We start from the raw sequence: 24,866 nt of genomic DNA on the forward strand, positions 1-24,866 counted from the left end.
ATGCTGGTAAACTGGTTTTCTGGGGTGTCGGGAGATTAGGAAGGAGCTGGAAGTCCTGTTTACAGAGTTTGCCAATTTCCCTCGGTGTCAATACTCATACCAGAGCTGCTTTCAAGCTACTAATGATTTAACAACCAGCTTGCCAAGTTCCCGAAAATGTAGCAATCAGTTCTGCTGAGTCAGATAAAAGCTGGCTTCAATAGGCCTTCACCTGCAGGCTCTTCTCCCACTCCCCTCAGTTAAAATAAGCTAAATATTTACCGAGCCCCACTTATGTCTCAGTGCCTGGGTTTCATGTGAGGGTGAGACGTAGCCCCTGCCATCCAGGAGCATGCAGAGTACTGGGGAGATGGTCTCTTTTGGCACTAGTTCTAGAACAACAAAAGGAGAAAGGAGGGACCAGAACTCCTTCCAGAGGCAGCGAGGTTGCCCTGAAATCTGAGTAATGGGTAGGGATGGGTCAGACTGAGAGGCTGGGGAGGAGAAGAATGCTCCCTCCACAGGAAGTAATTGTGTACAGGCTCAAAGGGTGGAACGGCAGGAGGGGAGTGTGCAGTTTAAAGTGGTTGAGTGGGATCTGAAGGGCAGCCCACACCCCCCAGATCACACCTGCTCGTCCAGCCTCCTGCTGACCCCTCCGTGTGCCTCCTTCTCAGCCCAGTACACAGCACTCCCCTCACTTCTCCAGCGGAATAATACTTTGACCCATAAATTCATGATTGTTTTCATCTTGGACTTACTGCCCCTTGGTTGCCTTGGGAAGATATGTGGCTGGGCATAAAGGAAGTTGGGTGCAGAACACTTCTTTTTTCTTTTCTTTCTTTTTTTTTTTTTTTTTTTTGAGACAGAGTCTCAAGCTGTTGCTCTGGGTAGAGTGCTGTGGCGACATGGCTCAAGCGATCCTCTTGCCTCAGTTTTTCTATTTTTAGTAGAGATGGGGGTCTTGCTTTTCCTCAGGCTGGTCTCATGAGCTCAGGCGATCCACCAGCCTCGGCCCCCCAGAGTGATTACAGGCGGGAGCCACCACACCCGGCCAGAGCTTTTTATTTTTTTTTTTTTCTAGCTTCTGTTGCCAAAGGCCTAAGCCCCAGAGAAGGGACAGAGTTTTCAGACAAAGGCAGACTGTCTGAGAAAAGCAAAAAGAGGAGGAAAGCCTTTTCTTTTTATTTCTTTATTTATTTATTTTATTAAATCATAGCTGTGTACATTGGATTAATAAATTGTGGTATATGTACACCATTGAATATTATGCAGCCTTAAAAAAAGATGGAGATTTTACCTCTTTCATATTTACATGGATGGAGCTGGAACATATTCTTCTTAGTAAAGAAGTGTCTCAAGAATGGAAGAAAAAGTACCCAATGTACTCACCCTTATTATGAAACTAATATAGGACCTTCACATGGAAGCTATAACCCAGTTACAGCCTAAGAATAGGGAGAAGGGGGAAAGGGAGGGGAGGGAGGGTGGAGGTAGGTGAAGGGAGGGGGATTAATGGAATTACACCTGCGGTGCATTTTACAAGGGAATATATGAATCCTAGTAAATGTGGAATGTAAAGCCTTTTCTTAAGAAAGAGGTTCTCTTGTATTTGGAAAGAAGAGGACAGAAGTCACTGTGTCCCAAGGCTGTGGCAGCTGAACCCTAAGCTGTAGGAGCTCCCTAAGACCCTAAATGTAAATGCCTGAGGCTGTGTGAGGTGCAGCAGGAGGGGCCCAGACACTGGGAATTTCTCTGCCTCACTTGTGGTGCTGGAGCAGGAGAGAGCTGAAGGGAGAGACCAAGTGCTGGGCCATCCCAGCTGTGGGCGTGTGGTGCTGTAGCCACACAAGGCAGCTCTGGGAAGAGACAAAGGGAAGCTCTGTGGACACATAAGTGTAAAGCAAAGGGTCACCCCCACTTCCTGCCCGCGTCACAAGCTGTGGGGACTTAGATTGTACCCAAGGGAGTGAGGAAGGTCTGAAGAAAGACTGAGGCCTGGAAAGTGAGATGCAATGGCGCACAGATCCCCAGTCCATGCTCTGCCATTCTCAGGGTCCGAGGAGCTGGCCCCTGCAGGCTCTTTCCCTGGGTCACTTGGTAGCTGTGACCAGTGGAAGGCACAGGCAGGAGACTGGAGGGCGGGAACAGGGAGAGCCTGCAGGAGGGGGGGGCGTGGCGGGGGATCTGTCTCTCCTCTGTGGTACAGATCCCACCAGGCTGGCCATGCTGCCTGGCCCTGCCTCGTAACCCCGCCGGCTCCCCTATTCCTGCAGTGGGGGCTGCGGTTACTAATCTCTGGGTCATTTCTCTGCCCTCTGTTTAGCTTCTGGATTTTTCTACTGCTAGTGTTACCAATTCCTTGCATTCAGTTATCTCTGTCTGTAGACACTTGAAGTGATCTCTGTTATCCTAGTCAGACCTTACTAAGTCCGTTTATAGAGATGTGGTATCTCTTGCACATCTGGCTTTGTAGTTTCCTGTTTATATCACTGCCTTATTAATCAAATTCACCTGTCCTGTTCACTCAAGCTGGTTGTTTGCTAGGTATCATGATTTACATCAATTGTAGTATGAACCTTCCCAGACAATTGACATTTAAAGTGATTTCTAGATAGGGCACCTTGAGGCAAAGATGTAACTTACATAAAGGGCATCATACATTCAGCTTCCAAGCCCCCAAGGTTTACATGGTCTTTCAGGTCCCAGGGTCTGTCCTCCAGGGTGGCCCAAAGTTGCCCCTACAGTCATCATGGGGAAAATGGGAAACTCCAGTTAAATGCACCTTTCCTTACAAAGTTTTACAAAGAAGTGACCAAGATGAACAGAACATTTCACAAATGTTTTGTAAAATTTTGCAATGATTATTTTATAAATAAAACTACATTTAGCTACAATTTCCCCTTTCCTCTATGTATGGTGATTTTATGGGACCCCCTATACATTTGGTCCTAATCCTTTATACCAATGCCATTTTCCTTTATAGATTGAATAGATCTTCACAGAACATGGAAGATCTCTGGGAAGGGCTTCTGCAGTATTTCCACCCCTCACACCCCCTCAACCACAGCCCCCTAGCCACACCCAGTCTGAATTAATACAATATCCAGTGTCTGTAGGTGGCATAGACCTAGCACATAGCTGTTATCTGCCATTACTACCCAGAGAAGTGGTTTATTAGGGGTTCTTTGTGACAATGAGAAACTGCCCCAAGTTTTGATTGGGTGAAGTCAGGGTTAGGATGCAGAGGAGAGCACCCCCCAGGGAAGAAGGCTGGGTGGAGAGAATGCCTCCTCTAGAGGGCTGGCCTTGAGCCTCACAACGAAAGGCAAATCAGAACTTTATTGCTTCTGGCCATAAAACAATGCCAAACATTCAGAGCAAAGGGCAAGTACAAGGCATTCTTCAGAGAAAGTTATGTGATTTCATTTATGTGACAAAATGAAATTAAGTTTCTGAATATAAAATATACAATGTTTTGGAGATGGTTTATGAGAATGATCTCTAGAATAATACACTAGTGTATCAAACAGGTTATAATCTCAAACAGCTTTCAGCATGTTCTCCTAATGTACTGATAAAAAAGAAAAGTCCATTTCTTTATTCATGGATTTATGCAGCATATATTACCCTATGCCAGGTTCTATATTTGAGAAGTTACATACACATGTAAGAAGTTACATGTTGTAAAAAAAGTAACTGGCATTTTCTAAACTTGTTTAAAGAACATTAGTTAAAATTTCCTCTTCCCTATGACTTCCCCTACTTAATCTCTTCCCCTCCCATTCTCTCACTTACTCAAGGACACACAAGAGGTGGCCTAAAGGTCTTCTGGCTGCAGAGCCTCCAGGAGTCACTCTGTTCAAGTTCTGTTGTTCACATTCACCTGCCGTGGTATGTTCAGGGACATACACTTAGGTATTCTGGAACAAGTCTGAGTCAAATATGTCCTTATACCAAATAGGTTATACCTTCATAAAAATTTTTTATTTTTAAAAAAATAAATCCAACAAACTCTCTTGGTTTGAAACTGGTACCTAAATTTACAACATTTATAAACAGTTTGGGGGTTCACTGCGTATTCGCTCAGCTCAGCACTTTCTACGTTACGTGCCCGTGAGGAAGTTACTTCAACTTTCCTTGTGTTTAAACTGTGGATCAAAACCATTTACTCCCTTAGGGAATTGTTGAGAGGTGTAAATTTGGAAGTGCATGTAAAAAGGGCTGGCGCGTAGTGGGAGCTAAATAAATGTCAGTAAATATCCCCATCGTGGAGCTTAACCACTTTGGCAGAAGAGATACACATGAATTGAGAAAAGAAAATCTTGAGGAAAGAAAACAATCTCTTCCAAGAATGGAAAAGATCAGTCTTGGCAGATTCAAAAATAGCTAATGCAACCAGAATCTGACTTTGAACTTTACCCCCCACCACACATTCACTGGATATTTAGTAGTTTTCCAAAACGGATCCCCTAATTTCAATGTCGTGGGCTACCGGTCCTCCCAGCTGCTCAGCGCCGAGCCCCGGAGGCCGAGACTCACAAACGCCCACCGCGCGCCCCTAGCGCGGGGAAGCCCGAGCGCCCCCAGCCGCACGGGTTAGGGGTGCGGACGCCTCCGGCCCGCCCCCGCCGGCCCAGCCCCGCCCCCTCCGCCTCCGCCCCGCCCCCGCTGGCGGCCGGCCCCGCCCCCTCCCGCGGGCCTCTCCGGCCCCCGCCCCGCCCCCTCCCGCCCTCCGTCCGGGCGCCGGCGCGGGGCGCGGGGGGCGGGCTCGGCGCTGACGGGCTGCGCCTCTGCGGCCGGGGAGGCGGCGGAGGCGGCGGGGGCGGGGGCGGGGGCGGGGCTACGCCGGGCGGCAGCGGGCGCCGCGCGCGGTGGGAGCGGAGCGGAGCGGGTGCCCGGCGGCCTCGGCTGGCGGCCTCTGCCTGATCTCGGCGCCGCAGACCGCGCCTCTCCCGCCCGGGTCTCCGGCTCCGCGGCCCCGGGCACGGCGGAAGCGACGGAGCTCTGGGCCCCGGGTAGGTTGCACGGGGACGGCGGCAACGGCTGCAACCTTTTGTGCCGCAGAAAAGGTGGTGGTGACGGGGTGGGGGGTGCCCCAGTCGCCGATCCCCGGGGCCAGCCCGGGTCGCGGCGCCGCCGCTCCTCCCTGCCTCTGGTCGGGGCCGGGCGCACGGTGCCCCCGCGGCGCTGGGGAGCCCGGCCGGGCAGCCTGCGGGATGGGCGGCGGAGCGGCCCCGGCGCCCCCGGCCTTGGCGGGCCGGTCCCCGGGCTCCCGAGGAGGCGGCTGGCGTCCGGGGTGCTGGGTGGGGCCGGCGCGGGGTGCGGGGAGCTTGCGGTGCCCGGGCACAGGGGTGGGGCCGGGGCCGCCGCGAGTGTGCGGCGCGTGTGAGTGCGTGTGCGGGGGCGTGCGCCCGGGTGCGCGCGGCGTGCGCCCGCTGGGAGGTGCGGAGACTCGCGACCCGGAGCGCCTCTCCCGCCGCGCCGCGGTGCGGAAGTCGGGGCGGGTCGGGCGCATGTTTGCTCCCCGGCCGGAGGGCCTGGACCCCACCGGGCAGTAGTCCGGGCCGGGCCGGGCCTGCCACACCTCCCGCCGCGCACGGGGTGCGACCGCCCAGGCCAGACGGCATCCTGGCGAGCCCCGGCCGCCGCCGCCCTCGCCCGCCCTGGACACCGGGTGCTGGGCCGCCGGGACAGCGGCCGGGCCCGCGTGCGCCTCTGTGGGTTGGCGTCCGGGGCCGGGCAGCGGCAGATGTCCCTGGGCATCGCCGCTTCGCCTCCTCTGTCGCGGCTGGACTTGGGGCGGTGGGAAGCCGAGGGCAGGGTTTGGAGCGGGCGGCACTCAGACCTTGAGCGGCGGCCCCATTGTGAAGCTGCCAAACTCTCCAGTGATGGAATCTGCAGATCCCCGCCGGGGAGGGGACAGGGCGCGAAAGGAACGATGACCCGTCCTTTTCCCCTTGCAAGGGTTGGTCCTCAGGGCTCCCCGCCTCTCCACCCACGCCCGTGCGCGCCCGGCGGGTAGCGATTTGCGCGGGAGGAGGGTCCCTGTGTGTGCTCGCGGGTGTCGCGCGCAGGTAAAGCTGAGCTGGGAACTTTCTAATCATTTGAAGAGAAGAACGAAGGCACATGTGCTTGCTCCTCGGAGCCAAAGGAACATTTCTGGTGTTACTGGGGTCTTGATTTTACGTAGTGTTTCTGGAGGAACCTCCTCCACGTTTTAGGGCGGTTGGCTGCTTGGTTTTCCCTAGTTCTATGCAGGACAGACACTTAGGGAGATAGCAATGACCCTTTCCCACAGTTTATTTGTACAGTATTGGTTATTCCTGCAAAAGCTTTGGTACTTTATTAATTCAAGGCCGTGATTTATGCTTACAATACTGTGTTTAATGAATGTTTCATAGTTTTCCTCTTTCATTATGTAACTGTGAATGCATTATAAACTTAAAATGAACAGGATAGTGAGCACAGGTCCTTTTAATTTGATGGGAATTGTGCATAGAATATGCTTTGGCCGACGTTTAGTTCATTTAATTGCACTGTGCACTGTTTCAGGATATAATGTATACTTATTGATCTTACGTAACAGTCAGTGAATTTGCTTCTTTTGGCTGTATGTTTTGGAGAGCTATTTTAAAATTAATGGTTAAATCTTCGCTGTGGTGAAAGTAATAAAACTTTATGTACAGCATTTAAAATGTGTTTGCTGATTTAGCCTGCCGGGGGGTGGGGGGGCATTGGGTGGGGAAAGTCATCTCCCTTCCCTCAAAAAGAACTTTGATATTGTCACCAGCACATCAAAATGAATGCCTGGTTTTAAGCTTTCCCTTGGAAGGTTCGCAGTCCCTTTTTGATGGTGCTTCCTCAGAGGTAGGTTTCTGATAAGTAAGGCTGCGTGTAGAACTGCAGGTCTGGTTACTGTCAGTCAGACGTGCAGTGAAAATGTGTATTTTTCTAAAAATAGGAGAATGATTTCACATGATATTAGTAACCTCGGTTTGAATTTTACTCGCAGAGATGGAAAGAAAGGAATGCTGCACTTTCGGGGGTGGATTGCTATTAAAAGAACTGATCTTAGAAAGAGAAACTTTTTAAGACAAACGAATTTTCATCTTACGGGCTGTCTTCCCGTGTTGGAGAGGTTAATGATTCTTTTGTAAGGTCAAGGATGGCTTCAGAGAAGTCACACCCTACTTAACAACTCCATCTAGAAAGTATTGATGATTCAGTTTTTGCAAGTCGTAAATGGCAAAGTAAGATTATTTGAAAGTAACCTCTGTGCTGAGCCTGTGGGGACAGCTGAGCAGTTTGTGTTCACTGTGGATCCACCGTAGGCCATTTTATGTCTGCTGAGTGTTCTGTTGCTTGAGAGATGTTCTGATGTCTCTGGTACATGTTTTAATCTCTCTCATTTTTTTCAGATCAGTCTGGGACTAGTGGTTACAAAACATTTTTACTACCCTGAATGACATTTTTAAATAATGTAATTTTTCCCCCCAAGCACTTTTTCATTATTGGTCTCTTCTTAAATAACCACTGAGAATTCTACCATTTTCCAATTTTTTTTTCATGTTTTGGGAACTAGAACTCAGAATTTCTACTCTGCCACTTTTTTTTTTTTTTTTTGCCCAAGGTTTATCTTGCTTTCATAAATAATCTTTAGTGATTAGTGGGGTTTATTTATAACTCAGAAGGTCTGTGTGCTGGCTTTCATATTTATAATTGCATGATTTGCGATGAATTTTGTTAAATTTGTCCTATTGCCACTTTGTTAGCGATCTGTGCTGAAGCCTGCAATTTATTGCTTTTTTCGAATAGGGATTTTGTGTGGACCTGAACATAACCATATGGAACTTTGTATATTTTTAGGAAAACCTCCCTTTTCTGGGTTGCCTGTGCTATTGGGGTTTATGGTTGAATGTATCACATTTATATATTTCCTTGTCTGCCTCTGGTCTCGAGATTTCCTCTTTATTTGTGCCAGTGCCTGTACAGTGCAGGGACATCTAATAAGATTCAAGAAATACTGCAGAATGACTGAATAAGTAAATAATTGACTACCTAGGTGGATACACCCAAAGAAAACCTCAGCTCTGTGTGGGCAGCCACTATGCAAATAGTAGGCCATTTCCTTCTTTCTTTTTATAGCCCTACCATTGTTACATAGTTTGAGTAGGAGAACAATTAAAATAGCCAAACTGAGACATTTTTGAGAGTTAAAGTGGATACCTTGTAAATAATTACGCCAGGATAGTCAACTGTAGGTCTAGACATAGGGCATTCTACTTTTAAAAGGATATCCTTCTTTATTTATTATTAGGTGCAATAATAACTGTTACCTTACTTGAGAACCTTGACACACTAGTTAATGTTTGCAAACTTTTCTGTTTGCAGAAGCTTCACTTGCAGTCAAATGCTGGATGTTTTTTGCGTGGTTCCTCTTGGCTTTCCTCTCCAGAGGCCTCTGGGTAGCTCTTGGCCATGCGTCTTCCTTCATTTTTGTTGCTTAGGTACAGGTGAATGTCCTGGAGCCTTCTGTCCCAGCTTCTTATAACTGGAAGCCTTCTCTTGTCTCCCCCAGATGACATGGGGTCCGTGCTCTAAGAATTTCACATCAGTTCTTTTCCTTCTTGCTGACTTTTTGAGAGATCTGTTGATATCTTTCCAACCTTCACCTTGTCCTATAAATGTGACTTACAGATTTTCAAAGTATTCTCAAAATGTGTGTCATTTGAAAGATACACATTTGGGGGACTTTTATATTACACCCTTTTAGTTATTAATGGGAGACGGAAGCAGAGTGTTCAATTTTATAGGTTTCTGCATGGGCCGTCTCTTAAAGACGGCATGTTCTTATACCAGTTAGTAGTTTTGGCTCTTGTAGTTTTTCTCTTTCCCTGTCCCCATCTTCTTGATCGCCCCCTGGTTGGCACTTGTGCACCAGTGACACACACAGCAGCCAGGGGCATGGCAGTGGGGGAAACACGGATGGGTCTTCTCCTCTCCTGGTTTCTCTTTCTGTTGCTCCTGGGACTCCGGTTTTGTGTTCAGTTCTGGGCTAGGCACCGGCAGAATAGGGATAATCAGTTTCTACACTTTATTTACTATGAAATTACCGACCATTTTTTAGACTTGGCATTTCTTAGACACATCAGTTCCAGGGCAGGAGTTCCAGATAATTACTTTAAGGCTTCCTGCTTTCAAATCCAGAATGAAGTTTTGGTTGAATGAAGTTTTGGTTGATCTTTCTTTTGGCAATGAAAAGGTATTTGAAAATATAAATATTTTCCCGATGCGTTCAAAAGCATGTGAAAGAATATGTCACCAAATGCATGAGGCCAATTATATGAAAGTTTGAATGAGATTTTAAGACTTTGTTTAGAATTAAGAAAATTTGGATTTTTCTAATGTTTCTTTTCAGTTTTCAATCTAAATGTTTAAGAGTTTCAATGAAATCTTAACTTCGTGATTGATGTAAGCTCTAAAAACTAAACAAGGAATATAGATCTTTATTTAGCATTCAACCACATAACCAGTGAGTATGGGTGGATACATTTTTTCTACCTTATAATTTATAATTTTTTTTAAAAAAAAAGCCTACAAGCTCTTGGGAGAAAGAGTCCATGATTTAGCAGGATTTTGTGTAAGATGCTTCGCTATGTCCCTTAAAATCCTAGTATGTTTCACATTGGAAATAACCTTGCAGCTAGTAATTAAACCTGCCTTCCCCTGACCGTTTCACAAATGAGACAATAAAGCTTTTAGATAAAGTGCTTCACCACACACTTAGAATAGGATTCCATTTACAGAAATTAATTATTATACATGTTTCAGGGAGACGAATATTGTGTAAAAGGCTATACGTGTGGCCTTATCATTGAATGGAGTCCACAGAGTGTAAAGACAAGTAAATGGGCTTTCACGTCAGACAGGATGGGGTTTAGATTCTTGCTCTGACTCTTAAATTGTGTTACTCTGTGGAATACTTAAAGGGGGGTAATACTGTTTTCCTGATGGAGAGGTTAAAATTAAAAAATTAAATGATATAAATTTTGTAGAGCTTTTGGCATATAGGAGATGCTCAAAGATATGATTATTTTTATTCCCTTTCCCCATTATAAATATGTTAAATACGGAATCGATGTGAACTTTGTAACATTAGTATTGGGGAGATTCTTTTGAGTAATTATATTAAATAAAAGTTCTTTTGTAATTCATTTCATATTGAAACGAGAGGCTTCATTGAATGGGTAGAACCAAGGGTAATTATCTAGATTTCTTGGTCATCCAATTTGAATATAGTTGTTGGCAAAAGAAATGAAAGCGAGCGTGTGTGTCTGTTACCCACGTCTGAAGAAGTTCTGCAGGCCGATGGGCGTGCTGCTTTCTCGGAATCACCGCTCTGGGGGCCTTAGCTCCTTCCAGCCTCTCAAGCTGAGGAAGCAGAAATCTTTTAATTTCTTTCTTTTTTTTTTTTTTTTTGTAGAGACAGAGTCTCACTGTACCGCCCTCGGGTAGAGTGCCGCGGCGTCACACGGCTCACAGCAACCTCCAACTCCTGGGCTTGATTCTCTTGCCTCAGCCTCCCGAGCAGCTGGGACTACAGGCGCCCGCCACAGCGCCCGGCTATTTTTTTGTTGCAGTTTGGCCGGGGCTGGGTTTGAACCTGCCACCCTCGGCATATGGGGCTGGCGCCCTACTCACTGAGCCAGAGGCGCCGCTCGCCCAGAAGCAGAAATCTTTAATTGAGCAATTACCCATTTCCTTTGGATGAAACTCTGCTGAAAAAGTAATAAAGTAACAAACTCCTTGCCCTTACCCTTGTTTGCCTTCTGTTTGAGAACTGTCACACTGTTGCCAGTTTTTCAGGCTCTGTGCCCGGGGTAGGTAGAAGGACTCTACTGGGCTCAGGAGCCTCCCCGCCACCTGCCGTGGTGCACATCAGAAAGCCCAACAGCCCGGAAACCTTTGCAGGTAGAAAAGGACTTTGGGGAGTTTTCTTAGTCTTAGCAAATTAACCCAATTAACTAGGGGGGCTGTAGGAGATAAAGATAGATTCTCTCACACCTTAACTTCCCAGGTAAGGCAGGGGAGGCACAGAGGAGGCGCAGAAAGCTGAAGGAAGGCGGTAACTGGAAAAGCATTTTTGAGTCATATTCATTTCTCATAATCTCTCTCTCTCTCTCTCTCTCTCTCTCTCTCTCTCTCTCTCTCTCTCTCTCTCTCTCTCTCTCTCTCTCTCTCATTTTCCCAGAGCCTCCCAGTCTTTTGCCTCACGTCAGTCTTCTGGAAGGTTTTTGTTGTTGCCGTTTAATGGCTAAAATGCGTAGATAGAACAAGTTGATTGCATAATAATAACATCACATCTGTAAAGGGCTTTGCAGCTGCAAAACATATTCAGTTGTCTCATTTCGTTTGACCCACCTAACAAGTGTATCAGGAGGAAGAATGGTACGTGTATCCTTGACCTCATTTAAATGTCGCTATTTGTGCAAGATCAAGAGCAGAACTCCCAGCAAGGCCAGAGCTAGGACCTCAGCCTCAGCATTATTTTTTTCTGTAGACTACTGTGATTTTGATGAACACTGAATAGAGGTAGGGTGGGGGAACCAGCACTTCATTTTTCTTACCTCCTTATTTAGCCCACTTAGCTGTTCTTAGTCTCTAGGTAGAGTTGAAGCAATATATATATAAGAGAGACACAAATAAGCATGAGAAAAATGTTTGCGGATTCTCATAGCTGAAGAAACTCAAGGTTACTTTAATAACCTATATCTGATATTGGGGCTTCTGCTAGTTTACAGTTAGAATAGATATCAGGTTATAAGTTACTTGTTAAATTAAAGGTTTATTTTTGTATTTCATGTTTAGTATTTGGAGTAGAACAGAAAAATTATTATGCCTGTGTTCCCTTGGGACTCACTGGAAATTATACAGTGACGTCTTCTGGGATTTAGTCTGGTGAGTTATATATTTTGCTTTTTCTGTTTGTTAACCAGTTGTGTGAACATAACACCGTAATGTGTTTTAAGGACAATGTAAACAAACAAGTGACTGTGAAAGGCTACTGGATCATTGCAAACATATATGCTGTACTCACAAAATATTTACTGCTAGCATCATTCTATTTGGAATATTTAATTCTTTGAGTAGATTTTTCTTTTTTTTTTTTTTAATTCCTGTAAGATAATGGAGATCTTATGCAACAATGTTTCAAAGTTTAGTAGTTAGAGGTAGCTACTCCAATTTGGGAAAAATTTTAGTAAAAATTTTGATCTCCAAAGATTGGTGAAATAATTTGTACCACATTTTATTTTTATATCATCACATATAAAGAATGGCAGAAAAGAGCATCCTTTTCACTTCGTTGTATAGCAGCTCCACTGCAAGTGTGATATTCCTTTTATCACACCATAAATTTAAACTGGTAAAAATATGCCACATTGCTGTCTCCCTTCAGTTGTCTTTTTTTGGTGTGTCATCTGTGCGTCTGTGTGGACATGGTTGTCATGTGGCTTTAAGTCTTTGAAGAGAAAAAATTTAGCAAGGATCTGTACGGAGTTTCAGCGCCCTCAACGCCGTGTTGGTGTGAGGTCACCCTTCCGGACCTCATTCCACTTGGCCAGCGACTGTGGAGGTTCTTGCTCTGAACCATGTACAGAGGTCACGATCCTCGGAAAACACGGAGTTTCCTAATAAGTGATTTCTAAATTAGAAGTCAGCATCAGAAGGATTCAAAGGGTGGTGAGGAAAAAACAAGCATTTTAATTTTGTGAAGTTGATAAAACCTAGCCAATTTATGAAAATGCATTTTGAGACACTGGAAAAATGGAAGCATTACTAAGTCTTTCATTTTGAGTAAAAGCCGGAAGCCTGAACAGCGCAGTAGGAAGACGTTTAGGGAACATCGACAGGAGGCAGTGTGGCTGGGTCCCTGTCGCGCTCGGCCGAAATGAAGCCCAGCGCTAGGAGCAGTAAAGCTATAGCAATCTGTGTCTGTCTGTCTTCATGTATGGACCTGTGTGGACAGCTGTCCCTTGATGTGCCTGGGGCTTGTTTCCAGGACCTCTCTCTCCCAGGTATCCAAACCTGAGGATGCTCAAGTTCCTGATACAGAATGGCTTAGTATTTGCATATAACCTACGCACATTCTCCTGTATGTCATTTGTGTAAATCATCTCTGGATGACTTAAAATGTCTATTATAATGACAGTGTATGTAAATATTTGTTATACTACATTGTTTGGGAGATAATGATAAGAAAAACAGGTCTGTATGTGTTCAGTATATGTATGTAATTTTCTTAGAAAACATTTTCTGTGTGTGGTTGGTTGAACCCACAGATGTGGACCCTCCAATCCGTACCTGTGTTGTCAGTAGAGACAGTCACATGGTCAGTAAGATGACGTTCTAGCAGCTGCGCAAGGCAGGATGAGTCAGGGAGGTCAGGAGCATCTGTCTTTGAAGGTGTTCAGATGCACCCTGGGCAGCCATTAAGAATCTTTCTGATTCTGAGATTGTACAATTCAAAATATTTAAAATGTGACAAAGATTTCTTTTTCACCAAGTATGGCGTAGATAGTAAAATTCACCTTTGTCTTTTAAGGTGTATGGTTTGATGCTTTTTGACAAACGTATCTCATTGGGTAGCGATCATTGCAGTCAATGTATAGAATATTTTCATCATCTCCCCAAATTCCCTTTGGCCCCTTTGTAATTGTCCCCAGCCCTTGGCAGTCACTGAATTGTGGCCCAGTAGCTTTGCCTTCTCCAAAAGGTGACACGCAGGTGCCTGTGTGCTAAGTACGAGGTGACCCTGCCTAGTACGCTGCTGTTCCCTGCGAGGGGCATTCTGCGTGTGGACGGGCACAGTCTGCTCATCTGTCTCCCCGTCGATGGCCATTTGGACTCTTCCCAGTTTTCGGTGATTATGAATGAAACTGCTATGAACATTTCCGTTCAGGTCTTTGTGTGGATTGGTATTTTTAGTTTTCTGGGGTAGATACCTGGGAGTGTGGAAACTGGATTGTTTAATGAGCATTTACTCAATTTTGTAAGTAATGGCCAAACTGTCCTCCCAAGTAACTACACCTGTCAAAGACTTGTACATAGCTAAAATATCCATGCCAAAGTGTCTACAGATGAAGGAACCTGATCCTCAATCAGCAAGATTTATTGTTATTTTATATCCAGTTTTAACACGTTTGGCTAGCAGTTATTTTCAGCCCACAGTCTGAAACAGTAAATTAGAAGGCCTAGGGATAGGTTGTTAGCAGTTATAAGCAGACAGAAATTATGTTCACAAACATAACTATATGGTAATTGCTGATTAAAAACAAGGCAGGCGCTTACAGGAGTGAAATTCTTCCATGTGATGAATTCTATCTGACAAGTTCCAAACCTGTGTGCATATGAGAGTCACCTGGGGATCTTTTAAAACTTTGAGAGCCTAGGCTATTCCCCAGATCAGTGAAATCACAGATTTGGTGTGGAATACAGACATCGGGACTTTTTTGAAGCTCCTTGGATGATTTCGGGGTATAGGCAAGTTTGGGGACCTCGCTCTGGAAGCATAGCATGATGAAACTGAAGGAGCATTGGACTGGGAGCCACAAGTACTGGGATGTCACCGTGGCCATGAATCACCTGCATGGCTCTGGGCAGCCCCGTCTCCATGGCTGTACTGTCCTCTTCTGTCAGTGGAGGTGAAGCGTCCAGGGCGGTGAGCTCCAAGATGCCGCTGGCATTGAAACGACATGGTTCTAGATATCACTGAACTAGCTTTAGGCATGCTCAGGAGATGCCGTCTCTCAAAGAACAGCTCTGTTGCGAATGGTTTGTCTCAGGTACCACCTAAAGAGGGCTGTGTTAAGGTAATGTGTATGTTCCTATCTGTTGTGTGTGGTATTGCTGTGCGTGGCTACGAAACGGTGAAAGCACATGGAGCAGTATTTTGATTAGGAATGAGTGTTTTTGATAGCCTTGTTTTTAAAAATGCTCAGAATGCAATTTCCAAAGGAATTGTTGGTATAGTAGTTGTGAGACTTACCAGCTATTTCCAGCGCTGGTCTCAGGAGCTTAGGCATCTGGGTTACATTTTCCAAATTGTGCTTTTTGTGCCAAGTAGAATGGAGGCTTTGCCTCGTGGAGAAGTTCACAGCCGTGCAGATCCCATGCGAGTGGGTCTCCTGACTGCCTGTCTGGGGGCCCAGGGCTTCCCGCTGAGGTGCCGCAGTTTCAACCTGTTGGCTTTACTCTCAGCCAGAACACTTGTCCTGGGGTGTCCCCAACTGCGCCAAATGCTTTTAAAACGTGCACTCTGTGTGTGTGCCTCTCTGTGTATCTTCCCTTTTTTGAAGGAAAATTGACAGTTTAAACATCTCTTTGAAGGCATGCCTAATTGTTGTGAAAGAAAATAATACTGGAGATTTGAGGTTGAAGGATGGACATCAGGTTCTTTTTCATTTATATTTTCCCTTTTGGAAAAATCAAACACATTGTCTTTGGGTACATCATCCTCCCTTTTTTCTTAGGTAATTCCTGTTTATAAGCAATAAAAGGAAAAATAGGCACTTGCCTGGTGACTGTGTAGGTGATACTTTTAAAAAGGTATTAATTTTTAGTTTATATAAAATAGTAAATACACTTTCTGTGTAAAAAGAAATGAAAATTTAGATAGAAGGCTTTACAAGTTGTTGCCATAACATTTAAGAAACACCTATTTTCCTTAGCATTTTTACTTCTGGAAGCTCTTGCAGAAATAGTGCCATGTGTTTATATATGTATATAAATCTGAGTATTTCTACATAAATATATATGTGTGTGTCCATATGCATGTATGTAGCCGCAAGCTTTCATTGTTGGAAGACCATTGATCACATTTATCACTGCACAGAAGGAAGGGTGTTCCAGAGAGGAAGAGAGGTTTCTCTAGATGTGCCTGGCATCGCGGGGTGAAGGGTTTTACCTGTTACAGTGCGTCACTGTGAATTATCTGGGTGGCTTTAAGTCTGCATGGATTATTTTTTACAAGTTTCAAAAACAAAAAGAAGTACCAATCATTGAAGTAGGTTAGTGGGGAAGGAAAAAGACAAGAAAGTATCTAGGAGAAAAAAACCCCAGACTGCAAGAGCTCTTTGAGATATCTCGGTACAGTTGTAAAGCTTAGTAAGTCCCAGTGTGTCATAGGAAAATAAATCTCGTTTCTTGGAGTGTGTCACTGACTCAGCCACCTGCAGCCAGGGAGCCGGGTGTCCTGGTGCTAACTCACCTTTTGTCTTCGGGGAACTTTGCTTTCCTTTCTGTCCCTGAGAATTATATTATACCCAGACTTTATTAGATCTCGCCAATCATAAAAAATATTTTTGATAAACTAATTTGGTCTATAACAGAGAAGACTAAAGGTGTTTTAAGAGAAGATAGGAAAAAAGAGCAGTGTTTAGGTGATGGAATGAGTCTCACAATAGAATTTCATGTCTTTTGACATCTCAGCCAAAGCTTTAAGGAGTTGCATTTTTTTTTAATAAGCATATTACTGATACACAAATAAACACAGGAAAGTTAATGAAGCAATTCATTCTTTGAGTTTCTTAGATGAGGTACAGATAGGGGTGTGGTGTTGGTAGAAAGCAATTCTTTGTATAGCAGTTGTGAAGCTTACCAGCTAGTTTCAAAACTCCACTCAGGAGCTAAGGACTATCGGGTTTTGTGCCCAAAGTTGAAGAGTTTGGCCCTTGGAGAGCGTTGGCGGCTGTGACCCTCCCTACAGGCCGCACCTCGTGACCGTCCTCACCCTGGTGCTCCAGGTTCTCCATATCCACTGGGGTTTGCACCTGTGTGCTTTAGTTTTAGCCAAAATTCACAGTGGTGTGCTATACCCAGTGCTTTTAAAATGTGCACTGTGTCCATTTTCTAGAATTTGTGTCACTTTGGTGTCATGTGGCTGGTTTCTCATGGGTCTCTAAGAAGTGAGTGGCACCTATGAGCGCTGCAGGTCACTTGTGCTTCATGAATCCGTCTGTGCCGTTACACCATTTTATAATACCATCTTACGTCTCATCTTATTCTGGTATTATATAATACCATCTTACATATCATCTTATACTGGTATTATATAATACCATCTTACATCTCATCTTATACTGGTATTATATAATACCATCTTACATATCATCTTATACTGGTGTTATATAATACCATCTTACGTCTCATCTTATACTGGTATTATATAATACCATCTTACGTCTCATCTTATACTGGTATTATATAATACCATCTTACATATCAGAACCCGGTGGTGAGGGTTCTGATATAAGATGCTTCGATGTCACTCAGGTATTACATTTGTTCTTGGTAGTTGTTTAAGAAACCAGTTTTAAAAGCATTTTTCAGCTATAAGTTGACTTTTCTATTTTTTTATTTTCTGTTCTAGACTCTTCTATTCCCAGAAATTTTGCTGCTGCGTTTTTTCTTTTCCTTTCTTTCTTTTTCTTTTTTGAGAGAGGGTCTCACTGTGTCACCTGGGCTAGAGGACAGTGTCATCCTTATAGCTCATTGCAAACTTGTACTCCTGGGCTCCAGTGATCCTCCTGCCTTAGCCTCCCAAGGAGCTAAGACTACAGGTGAGCACTACCACACATGGCTAATTTTTTTTTCTTTTTTTGAGACGGTCTCACAGAGTCACAGTGGTGTCATAGTTAAGCTCACTGTACTCTAAAGTCTGGGCTCCAGTGATCCTCCTCCCTCAGCCTCCCGAGCATCAGAGACTACAGGTGCACACCACTGTACCTGGATAATTTTTTCTATGTTGGGGAGAGACAGGGTCTGGCTTTTGGTCAGGCTGAATTCCTGACCTTAAACAATCCTGCCTCGTCCTCCCAGAGTGCCAGGATTACAGGAGTGAGCCACCACATTTGCATGGCCTTTAATTTTTTTGTTCTTTTTAGTTTTGTAGAGACAGGGTTTCACTATGTTGCTCAGGCTGGTCTCAAACTCCTGGCCTCCAGAGATCCTCCCACCTCAGCCTCCCAAAGTGCAGGCATTATAGGTATGGGCCATTGCTCCCAGCCTGTTTCCAGTCTTTATTTTTTGCTTTAAACTGTATAGAAAAGGCATTAATGGAAACAAGAAGGGTGTGTGTGGTCCCTTATTTTTGCCAGTCTGGAGTGCGGCAGTCAGCATTGTACCTGACTTCTGATGCAGCTGAGTCTCGGTGCTGCCGGGGTCACACCTGTGGCCGGGTGTCCATTACGCTCACCGGCACTGAGTGGTATTTATGGGAGTACTTTGTGTCATTTATCTGGGCAGTATGTTTTTTGGATGCAAGGTTTATTTTAGAATATGAAACAAAATGCTGAGTCATGACTAGGTTTCTTAAAAGTAACAAGTCCATAAGCAGTTTTCAGGGTAAAATCTGGAGAATGTACTATGGAACTTCACCTGTCTCCAGGGGTAGCCACAGTAGCTACGTTTTCCAATAAATTCCTTTTCAGAAGAAATTTGCTGTGGAAAATATTTGCTCTCCAGGTGTCAAGGTATGTTGACTGTGGGCTCAGTTTTTACTGTCTTTACTGTCATCCTTTTTTGCTAGAATTCTGGGATTATCAGGTGTCCCTGGACTTTTCTCCCTGTCGAGATGGGGCAGCACTGAAGAGCCGCTGCCCTTCTAAAGGGTAAACAGAGAAAGTCAGTTCTGGTAACTGCTCCAGGATCTTGACCCAAGATTTAAGGCGAGTCAGGCAATTCTCAGGAATTTAACGGTGTAAAAAATTTAGTTTTCTGTCAACTTGAAGAAAGGGAGGTACACTGCTCAGTCAGCCTTCTGCCAGCTGACAATGAAATATTTGCCAGGCAGGACTCCCTTTCCTGAAACTCAGCCTCCACCTCGCTGGCTGTCTTGGTGCCACAAAGTTCACTAGATGTTCTTTAGAGGGCAACGTATATAAGTACAAAGAATTCCTTTAAAACATGTGAGCAGTCTGTAAGTCTTGGTTCCACCGCTCCTGCTCCTACATGAATCCCAAGACGTGAAGCTGCTCTTGTACTTGTGACAGTGAACCGCAGGGAAGGCTGAACCACCCCGAGAGCTGTTTTGAGAATACAGTATTTTTAGTTTGGAGCAAAAGTACGGATGTTTGATAGCTAAAAAAGTGCAATTTTCCAGCTCTTAGGATTGCTCATCACTAGTTCAACAGGTAGCATCTGTGCACAGGATATTTAAAACGAGCCTTTTCATGTTCCAGCGCTGTGAGACTCATACAGAAATTTTACCTAGAATATGGACCTGTTTGACGTTGTCCTTAGTTGCTAGGTTGAATATTTGAGAGAATATTGGCTGTGCTTATCTCTTTAACTTTCTGGTTGGTATTGTTTTCTACTGCGAATGTGTTGTCTATCTCAGGGAAATGTATTAGGTTTCCTGCTCCAGGCTGTTTGGTTGAAATTTCCAGAGCTCTTAAACCACATCTGCATCTTCCACTTAGCCGAGGTGTTAAATCACCAGGTAGATGGCTGAAGATCCCATTTGGATAGTTCTGCCCCGAGCCAGGTGATGCTCTTTATTGGCTATTGGACTATCAACTGACAATAGTCACTCCTCTACCAATAGTGTCTGTTTCGTATAAAATCAACATTTGACCTTTGTATATTCCTTTGACTACTTTCTTCATGTTTCTACTTTTCCAGGTACTTATTTTCTAGCTAAATAAATAATTTCTGCCTATCTCTAAGCCTTTGTATTTTTTCTTCCCTTTATCCCCAACCCCAGAAGATGGTGAGACTCCCTGAAGGTTTGCCGTGATGCAGCAGGTTGGCTTGCATCCTAGGGGATGAAACCTTTGATGAGACTGTTGGCCACAGAAGCCAGTTCACTGCTGTTTACGGTGACTTTGTCCACTATTAACTTGCTTAACAATGTTTTTTTCTCACAGACAAAAAAAGATGAATTTTAGCCTAGCTTCTATATAAATTATTACCCAATTCAGATAAAGTGGGGTCTGAATTCCTGGATTTAAAGAAGTTTATAGTATACCAGAAGTGAATGCAATAAATGCTTGGTGGAGGACCGTGGGTTGTTATGGGGCGCTGGACTCGGAGGACCCGTAGGCCAGCATCTCAGTTAGTGCAGACGGGGTGTCCCCAGGCTGTGTCCTGGTCCTCTGTGCCCTCCCTGGCCCCCTGTCTGTTGCCTTGCAGAATGAAGTGTCAGACAAATGGTCCCTGCCTGTAGCTGCCAGTTAGGTTATGTGGCTGGAGCCCTTGGCTGTGTCTTCCTCTGTACTCTTCCTGGGCTATAGAATTAGTGAGAAAGGAAGGATTAATTTGCCATTTGGCTGAAGGTAAATGTATGTTTAGCATAAAAATGTGGTGCTTCTTACACAGCTCTGTAAAGTTATCTGAAAAATCTTATATGTATTATAGATACACATATGTAAATTTCATTTTACTTAATAAAATATAAAGATGATTACTTTAGAAAGATTGATGGACTAGAGTATTTTGATTAAATAAAAATTGGAGGGCGGTGCCTGTGGCTCAAAGGACTAGAGTGCCGGCCCCATATCCAGAGGTGGTGGCATATGGGGCCGGCCAAAAACTGCAAAGAAAACCCAGCCCTGGCCAAAAACTGCAAAAAAAAAATTGGAACTAGTCTAAGGTTATAGTAAATAGTCAAACTATATCGATTTCTTTGGTACTTGCTTTATCTGAGGAATTGTTTTGAATGCTGTTCACTGTGCTGCAGATGGAGACCATGGTGAGGACAGGAGGGCCTCGGGTAACTGCACCGGCTTTAATGAAGGAGAGTAAGGCACACAAGTAGCAGAGGAGGTTCTGCTTTTCTTTTGTAGCTTTCTAATTGCTTGGATTTTAAATGAACAGCCAAACTTTAGGAGTCGCTTCCATTAGGAAATGGTTATTTCCTTTACAAAAAGATTCATGAGAATTATTTAAGGAATTTTCCAATAACTGCTTCATCTTCAACTCAGCTATATTTTGATCAGCAGTTTCAGATACTTAAAACTGCTGTCTGCTTCCAACTGAAAAGCAAGTACGGATAGTTTCTCAGAAGAGACATTCTCACTGTTTCCCTTAATATTTTATTTTCCCAAACTTGATTTATCTGTGGTTTTCTAGGAACCTCATCCTTATTTGTGGTAGTTTTTGTCAAGGAAGTTTTCCAAGCTATGTGGTGTGGTAATTGTAAGGAACAATGTCAGTATTCCTTGTGAACTATTCAGCCATTTATGGAAGTATTCACAAGGACAACGTCTTAGGTATTGCAACATAAAACCACCGTCAAGCCAGTGGTTTAGTTTATGATTAAATAGTCAAGTAAAATGACATCTTTTAAAAATATTTTTAATGTTAAAAATTATGTGATGTATTGAATTTAGGATTAACTTTGAAACAGCAAAATTATTTTCTTTAAATAATTTACTAGGGGGTATGGAAGGAGGAGCATTTACAAGGTTTGGAACAACTTTCATCTAAGATTCCACCATCCCCTAAAAAATATTATTTTAGGTCTAAATTGGATTCTTTAATGAAATTGACCAGCTCAATTTTTTTATATGTTCTTTAAGAACTGGAGGTGTCTCCTTAAGAATTGCAGTTGTCAAGAGCTGAGGGCTTACTGAAAATTACAGGATGGCAAACATTTTGAAGATTCTTGCACAAGTGTGCAGTTGCTTTTATCTGCTGAATGCTGAGCTCTGTAAAGGAACAGACTTGGCAGCTCTGAAGGGAGCGCTGCATCAGGGAAGCGGCCTTGTTGTTCTGTTGGGTTCCCCCTCCCAACTTTATTGTAGTTCTTCCAACTCTTACTTACCTTGCCTTTGAGTTCTTGAGGGCAGGGAGAGGGTGTCTGCCTGCTCTGAAACGCTGAATAGATAGAGATAAAAATCTGTCCCTGGTTGGTCTTTCTGGCGAGTTCTCTGTGCTTTATGCTCTCCTGATCTGAGTCTGTCTGCTTTCAGGAGTGTGCAGCCGGTGCCTACGATGGAAGTCGACATCAACGGAGAGCCCCGCAGCGCCCTGAGCAGTGTGCCCTGCGCGGCCGCCGAGGCCAGTGCCCCGGGGAAGGCGGAGGCCGAGAAGCCGCGCTGCTCCAGCACGCCCTGCTCCCCGATGCGCAGGACCGTGTCGGGCTACCAGATCCTGCACATGGACTCCAACTATCTGGTCGGCTTCACCACGGGCGAGGAGCTGCTAAAGCTGGCCCAGAAGTGCACGGGCGGCGAGGAGAGCAAGGGGGAAGCTGTGCCCGCCCTGCGCTCCAAGCAGCTGGACGCGGGCCTGGCGCGTTCCTCGCGTCTGTACAAGACCCGGGGTCGGTACTACCAGCCCTACGAGATCCCGGCGGTCAACGGCCGGCGGCGAAGGCGCATGCCCAGCTCAGGAGACAAGTGCACTAAGTCTTTACCTTACGAACCTTACAAGGCCCTGCACGGGCCCCTGCCCCTCTGTCTTCTTAAAGGTAAGAGGGCTCACTCCAAATCTCTGGACTACCTCAATCTAGATAAAATGAACATCAAGGAGCCAGCTGACACAGAAGTGCTACAGTACCAGCTTCAGCACCTGACCCTCCGAGGGGACCGGGTGTTCGCCAGGAGTAACACCTGAGTGGCCGCAGAGAGGGGAAGCCCATCTAGGTCAGCCGACAGTGGCCAGAGCAACCCACTGCTGTCCTCTGTACATGACTCTTCCCATTATAGATGGTTATATCGGCTAAGTGTTCCTGGAACATAAAAATTGTTTGGATTAATTTTGAAGACAGAATGAAATCACAGGTACTGGGGGGGATCTCATTCTAGAGCACGCAACTGCGAAGAAAACAGAATGTGGGCCAGTAGTTCATATAGCTTTTTAGCTAGGAAAAAAGGCTTTGGTACAGTAATTTCAATCTTTATGATTCTGACGCTCAAATTGGGAATGTTATCTGCTTGGTTGTTGCCGAATTGGTATGATTCATTAGAAATTTATATCCTGCGTATTCAAGTACTTCTTGAATCTCTGTGTTTTACTATACAATGTATGTAATGATTTGTTTTATGAAATTTAGAACTTGAACATTGCTGACTTGGACCACTTTTTATTTTTAAATATTGAGTTTAAATATTTTATAACTGGTTTTGCACTGAAAAAAAAAATTAACATTTCAGATTGATGAGAGAATAATCTTTCTTCACTTGCCTCAGTATTACTGAGGAATGAATTTTTTATTTCCGCATGGAAAGTTATTGGTCTCTATGGCTGTAAAATATTTCTTTATAGCGTTATTAAAGTGTGTCTTAATAAAATTAAATTTGGGATACAAAGTATTTATTTTACAGTTGCATTTGGGGCGGGGGAAGCTTTTCTAGAAAGTTTCCAATATGAAGTTTTCATAAGTCAAAAAGTTTCCTTAGCACTTATTTTCTAATTTAAAAATTCATCTAGAAGCTTAAAATGGAAAGGATTCTTTTAATTGTGGATTATAGGCATAATACTGTCTGCATCTGAATTTTCTGTAAGTGAATAGAACTTTAATGGAGGATCTCTTGATTTTACTATTGAATGCTTAAACTGAGTGTGAAACCGTACCGTTCAGCACGGCAGCAGGCCCGCTCACTTTTAGTTCTGTGCAACACAAGCGCTAGTTGAAATTCCACTTTCTAGGATTAGTGTAGGAGCCTAAAGTGCTTCTATAGTTTTAATGGGTTAATCCTGGATTACTTAACAATTTATGTCAACTGCACTGGTTTAATTTGTTGCTAAAGGAATAATGCCCTGGCTTTAGTAACAAATACAGCTCAACTATTCTTGAATATATTTTGGGAAAAGAAAAATGTATGTAACTTAACTTTTGTAAAGATTTCTATTTCTTTTTTTTTTTTTTCTTTTTTTGACTTTTGAAGGTGCAATTTATTACTGAACTGGCATTTCTGGCAGTGTAGAACTGTTTCAGATATGATTTGGGGGCTATGAGTTTCTTAGGTGTTAGTAATCTAGCTTATAAAATAAGAACACCTGTTGATTAATGAGTAGGTCGCTTCTGGTGCAATTGTGGTTTTTCTTTAGCCAGAACAAATGGCAAACTCTATTTAGAGCAGAGTAAGTATCAGAAAACCCTAGGAACTCTTAATTAATGTTTATTATACTTTCTTTCAGGCAAACCATATGAAAGAGCCCTGGGGGAAGTTGGCCCATATCTTACTGAGTTGATCAGATTTCTTGGTGGGCTGGAAATTTTTAGCTGTTGTATATTTTAAAGTAAATTGCACCTTTGTAACATATTGTATTGATGAATGATCACTAAGATTAACTATATCTGTACAGTCATTAGTTTGACAAGAAATAGAATCCTGTCAGATGCCAAAGAGTTGGGATTTTTACGTTTAATGATTAAACACCATTATTTATTGATGATTTACTCTGTGGAACTGTATTATTTCTAACTATGAAATAAAAGGGTGACGTAAACACACATTGTTGTGTGGTGCTTTAAGCTAGGTCCACTGGCAGGCAACAGGCTAGTTACTGTTCAAGAATTCTACTGAAGCACTTACTTTGAAGCCCTATTTTTGTTAAACAAAAATACCAAAAAAAAAAAAAATTTTACTTCTGATGCTCGTTGGCATTTTAACATAAAGGATGTATTCATGGCAATGATATACTCTGCGTGTATTCAGCCTGTTGGGACCCTGTGTACCTGTGAGATCTTTACATGTGCTTGGATTTCTTGAGCTAAATAAACTTTCGTAGCTTTTTTGTTTTGTTTTTGTTTTTTTTTGCTTAAAGATAGCAGAAGCTCTGTGACAAAAATGAAGGGGTTAAAAATATGAGATATGGAATATTTGCTATTTTATGAGTAGTAAAGATACATAAATTAAAATTCGGTTTTGTAGGAA

At 43.9% G+C, this 24,866-nt stretch overlaps 1 protein-coding gene across 2 annotated transcripts; it reads left to right on the plus strand.

The window, feature by feature from the left end:
• The first annotated feature begins 4,829 nt into the window (after positions 1-4,829).
• MACIR (macrophage immunometabolism regulator) lies at positions 4,830-24,442 on the plus strand. 2 transcript variants are annotated; one of them, XM_053566975.1, is made up of 2 exons: positions 4,830-4,997; positions 21,954-24,442. In XM_053566975.1, the coding sequence occupies exon 2, from the start codon at positions 21,976-21,978 to the stop codon at positions 22,597-22,599; it is 624 nt and encodes a 207-aa protein (XP_053422950.1). In that variant the 5' UTR covers positions 4,830-4,997; positions 21,954-21,975; the 3' UTR covers positions 22,600-24,442. The 2 variants fall into 2 exon arrangements, with proteins under 2 accessions (XP_053422950.1, XP_053422951.1); XM_053566976.1 differs by lacking the exon at positions 4,830-4,997 and adding an exon at positions 6,032-6,056.
• The last annotated feature ends 424 nt before the right edge of the window (positions 24,443-24,866 follow it).

Source organism: Nycticebus coucang, chromosome 17, assembly GCF_027406575.1.
Source record: "Nycticebus coucang isolate mNycCou1 chromosome 17, mNycCou1.pri, whole genome shotgun sequence".
In the NCBI taxonomy this organism is placed as follows: domain Eukaryota; kingdom Metazoa; phylum Chordata; class Mammalia; order Primates; family Lorisidae; genus Nycticebus; species Nycticebus coucang.